At 45.1% G+C, this 4,864-nt stretch overlaps 1 protein-coding gene across 1 annotated transcript; it reads left to right on the top strand.

Moving 5' to 3' along the window:
• Window positions 1–549: 549 nt before the first annotated feature.
• On the top strand, window positions 550–2,175 carry LOC108152218 (zinc carboxypeptidase). The gene is made up of 5 exons (XM_017281396.2): window positions 550–729; window positions 783–1,298; window positions 1,435–1,528; window positions 1,591–1,887; window positions 1,947–2,175. The coding sequence occupies exons 1-5, from the start codon at window positions 580–582 to the stop codon at window positions 2,138–2,140; spliced, it is 1,251 nt and encodes a 416-aa protein (XP_017136885.1). The 5' UTR covers window positions 550–579; the 3' UTR covers window positions 2,141–2,175.
• Window positions 2,176–4,864: the final 2,689 nt, after the last annotated feature.

Raw genomic sequence — 4,864 nt, 5'->3', positions numbered from 1 at the left:
TTTAAGCGCTCGCCACAGGACACTGTCAGGACTGTCAGAGAGGGGGGCATAAAACAGGCCTAAGCAAAATGTTCACACTAAGCACACCGCACCGCCAAAAGTCAAACAGAAGACACTAGACACAGAAGACACAGCAGAGAAGCAGAGCAGCAGAGCAGCAGACAGCCACAGAAATCTCCTCGAGTTCGAGGGAAATTTATGTGCCTCGGGGCGGTAACTTCATTATGCAATGACCTACAATGAAATGGGCGCTGGCGTTGCACAAAATTTATGTGCAAAGTTGAGAGACAGCCTAAGTACAAGTACGGACGGACTACGCTACCAACTCCAGCTATGGCTGTGGTTTACCCTCGGCCCAGACATGTTCAAGCTGTCCGCTTGAAGTCGTCTTCCCGTTCCCTAGACTTTTGAATAGTTTTTACGACTATGGCTGATAAAAGCCAAATAAAAACGGAATCCAGAGGCAAGCTATTCAATGAGCTCCATAGGCAGTCACACCAGAGCGATAAGAAGCGGCTAATCAGCCAGCAATTACTCGGTTTTGGGCCCAGTTCACAGTTGACTCTCAGATAGAGAGGTATGTTGGTTAAAAGACTCCTGTTTTTGGCCCTCTTCGGCATCGCTTCGGCTGTAGAGCAAGTGCGCTACGACAACTACAAGGTCTACAATGTGCGGATCGATGATCGGGAGCAGTTCAACTTGCTCAATGCCCAGGAGAAAGTCTTGAGGGTAGGGAAAAACATGCACTCTATAAGGAATCTCTCAGACAATCCATCATTTAGCTCAGCAGCTGGCGGGAGGTGAGACATTTGGGAGAATCCTCGGACATTATGGTGGCCCCCCAGTACGAGGAGACCTTCGAGAGTCTCCTGCTGAAGCACAACATAAGCTACAGCCTCAAGATCGATAATGTTCAGCGGCACATCGATGCCCAAAGGTCCTTGCAGCGCACTGGATACCACGAATGGACACAGTACCACACCCTCGACGAGATCTATGCGTGGCTGGATCTGATCGAGTCGCGTTATCCGGATATAGTCAAACCTTTCACAATTGGCGACTCCTACGAGGGAAGACCCATTCGTGGCGTGAAGATCTCGTATCAGGAGGGAAATAAAGCTGTATTTATTGAATCAAATATTCATGCCCGCGAATGGATTACCTCGGCGACGATCACCTACTTCATCGATGAGCTGCTGGTGCCCCGCAACCCTGGGGTCAGGGATTTGGCCTACAATGTGGACTGGTACATCATACCCGTCCTGAATGTGGATGGATTTGCTTACTCACATGAAGTGGTGAGTGGAAGTCGTATCCGGCGATGCGATTAGATCAAATACGTGCCGATTCATTTACGATGCCACTAATCTTATCGCCAACTACTCTAAGTGGCAATCAATTGCGATTAATAACTTTCTGATCGATTGCCGGTAGGAACGACTGTGGCGCAAGTCTCGCATGCCCTCGGATCCAACGGGGGAGTGTATTGGCACCGACCTAAATCGCAACTTTGATTTTCTTTGGATGTGTCAGTACCATCTATACATTTACCGATCCACCAGAAACTAAAGCTTCTATGTTCATCATTAGTGACTGGCGCTAGTGCTGATCCCTGCTCCGAGATCTATGCCGGACCCTCCGCCGAATCCGATCCAGAGATCAGCCAACTGACGGCGTATATCAATAACTCAATACCAGAGGGAACCATCAAGATCTATATATCCCTGCACTCCTACGGACAGTATGTGCTCTCCCCCTGGGGCCACACCGATGCGGAATTCCCCGAGCACTATCCCCAGATGATGCATGTAGCCAAGGGCTTCTCGGATGCACTCTACAGGAGATATGGCACAGAGTTCACCTACGGTTCTAGTGCCACAACTTTATGTGGGTTACCATTTGTTAACCCTTTAGTATTTCCCCATTATATTTATGTTCTTTCTCAGATGAAGTCTCTGGATCTGGCAAGGAATGGGCCTATGCTGTGAAGAACATCACCATTCCCTACACCATAGAACTGAGGGACAAAGGAGAGCTCGGGTTTGTCCTGCCACCCGAGGACATTATTCCAGTTGCCCGAGAGGTGACGGAGGGTTTCGTGGGCATGATAGCAGCCGCTCGGGAGGTGGATGTATTGTAAGAGTGAAATAAAAACAAACCCGCCACCCATTCAACGGAAAATGCTCCCCCGTTTGACGGCGCCACTGCGTCGAGTCGAATCGAGTCGAGAGCTTTTGCTCCGCCCCAAAAACGAAAGGCAAGCGCCGAAGCTTCCAATCAGCAACGACGCATCGTTTTTGGGGGAAAGCGAAGCCGGGAATGCGAATGTGCGAGTGCCGGCCCGAATCGTTTGATAAGGAAGAGGCAGCTAACGGTTGCATCTTTCCTTGCTTTTTTTGTCGTGCCGCTTGGCGCCTCGCTTGCGTCGCTTGCCTCAAGTGCTGCTGGTTGGGCAGAGAGTCTCCGCCTCTTTTCAACGCGCGCGCAGCATCCTGTTGGACAAGGACAAGGCTGCTCCGCCGTTGGACGGCACTTCCATATACATATGTAAGTGTATCCCTGCCACGAGGCAGCAGCAGCAGCAGCTCCTACACGTATGCGCGCGTCAGGGAAAATGTGGGCAAACACTAATCGCAACGAATGGCGAGCGACCAGCGAACGAATCTTCTGCTTTTGGCCACAACATGGCGTCAGTCTCCTTTCGAATACATGGACCATCATATATCTCTGTATACATATGTATGTAGTATGTGGTGTCTATGTGCTTATATAGGAGCCCCTCGCACATAGAGGGGAGTGTTGGTATTGTTGTGTACGCTTGCACTTATTTTTTTCAATTTGTCTAATGAAATTGCGTTTTCCACTTGCGTCGCAGCAATCCAACAAAACTGGGAAGGAGGAGAAATAAAATGCCACGAAAAATCTTGGGAAATTCGAGAAAATATAACGTTGACACTTTTTCCGTTGGAGCTCCTTGCCCCCTGCAATATGTGTGTGTGTGTGTGTCCTGTGTCCTGTGTCTGCCTCTTCACTCACTGTTCTTTCTGCATATAAATTGAAATTTACTATCCTCGCTTCCTCTTTCTCTCTGGCTGTCAGTTGCACCTTTATGACAATATTCCTGCCACTGCCAGTGCCACTTCTTTTTTCCTTCGTTTGCTTCGTTTTTTTTTTTAGATATATGTATGCTGCGCATATTGCGGTGATGAATTTTTCCCTTTGAGTTATAGGGCAGAACGGTGCAGTGGGTGGCAGGGGAAGTCCCAAAACTGAAGCCCAAACGGTGGCAATAAAAACTTACTTAGCCAAATTGCAATAAGCCCCGAATTTGCGACACAAAGTGTAAATTTCTAATTTGTGTAATATAATTTTTACGAACTTTTTCATGCTGTAAAATCTGCAATGTCTAGATTCTTCTGTGATTATTTTCTGGTTCCTAAAATAACCCTACAATGGAATCAATTTGACTCACAGTTCTGTGACTTTAAAGAATCTTTTGAAAATCTTCTTTCTTATGATCTCTTAAGCTGCCAGGGCTCCCTTTTATGTCCGTGGCCTTGGATATTTTTTGTATGAACCACCACATTAAAAGTTTATTGGCCAAAAATCATGCCTAGAACTCTTTCTTCTAAGGTCGCGTTTTATTCCATTTAATGAGAAAAGAAAAATTGATCTTTCGAGAAAATTGAATTATCACATGCAAGCATGCTTCGATGAACTTAGTTCAACCTTTGCTGATGAAGCACCATTCATTGCCACTTCGAAAGACTGGTAAAACGAATTCAGTAGTGTACGTCCCTGGCTGCAGATCGAATTTCGGGAGGATCGTCCAAAAACGGTTTCTGTATCGGAAAAAATAGATACTGTTCGGGATTGAAAAAATCGCATAAGAGCGACCAACATACATTCAACCTTGCACGAAGACTGTTGGCCATCAAGAAGAATTTTTGTCGTAAGATACAACATTCATAATTTGACATTCATTAAAAAAAACACTCGTTTCAGAGGAGTGGAAAAAGTGATTTGAAGATTGGTCCTTGATGCGGAGACATCGTTCAAATACAGCCACGATCACTCAGGGTAAGCTTTTAACATCGTAACATATACATATGTACATCACTCTGATCTGACGGTATTCGTGTTTTAGAGCGAATCAAATGACACACAAATTGAGAAACTTTTTCAAACCAAATGGTCGTCTGATTTATACCCGATACTCAAAAAGAGTATAGGGGTATATTCGATTTGTGCGAAAAATGGATGTGTGTAACGCCCAGAAGGACCCCAAAAAGTACATGTACCAATAGCCAAGTCGATAGAGCCATGGCTCCCTGTCTGTCTTTCTAAACCAAACCAAAAATGCAGAACCATAGAGAACAACCATATCTTCCAGACTGCAGAGTCTGAATCAGATCGGATCATTATTATAGCCAGACGGAACACATTTTTTAATAGAGAAAAGTAAGAAGATAAATTCTGATTGTTACACAAAATATTTTGGACCGAAGCTTTTGGCTAATTGAGAAAAACCAAACTCCAAATGCGGATTGTACTTTATTACGACAATCCGAGCTCCCACACATCGCCTCAGTCAACAGATTTTTTGAACCCACAAAATGTGGAATCAAGGGGTCCGCTGACTTGCAAACATATCCTCACACCTACTGAAATATTTTTTCCCAGCTTTAAAAAAAAATTGAGTGGTCTACGATTTTCGACACCTGTTGAAGACTTGTTTTAAAATTACTTCCTTTCGAGTGTCAAACATACTGACAAAATATGCTAAATAGGCCAGAAACTTAACTACCAGCCTACGTACATATATAGAGGACTATGTTCTCATAAGATATCATTATTTACATCA

The sequence above is a fragment of the Drosophila miranda genome, chromosome XR (assembly GCF_003369915.1).
Source record: "Drosophila miranda strain MSH22 chromosome XR, D.miranda_PacBio2.1, whole genome shotgun sequence".
Taxonomy (NCBI): Eukaryota; Metazoa; Arthropoda; class Insecta; order Diptera; family Drosophilidae; genus Drosophila; species Drosophila miranda.
The sequence above is the reverse complement of the archived record's forward strand: the minus strand, read 5'-3'. Positions and strand labels throughout refer to the sequence as shown.

Coding starts and splice junctions, on each gene's coding strand:
- LOC108152218 (XM_017281396.2), top strand. CDS start 580: ATGTTGGTTAAAAGACTCCTGTTTTTGGCCCTCTTCGGCATCGCTTCG. Junction 730..782: donor CCCAGGAGAAAGTCTTGAGG/GTAGGGAAAAAC, acceptor TCCATCATTTAG/CTCAGCAGCTGGCGGGAGGT. Junction 1,888..1,946: donor TTCTAGTGCCACAACTTTAT/GTGGGTTACCAT, acceptor GTTCTTTCTCAG/ATGAAGTCTCTGGATCTGGC.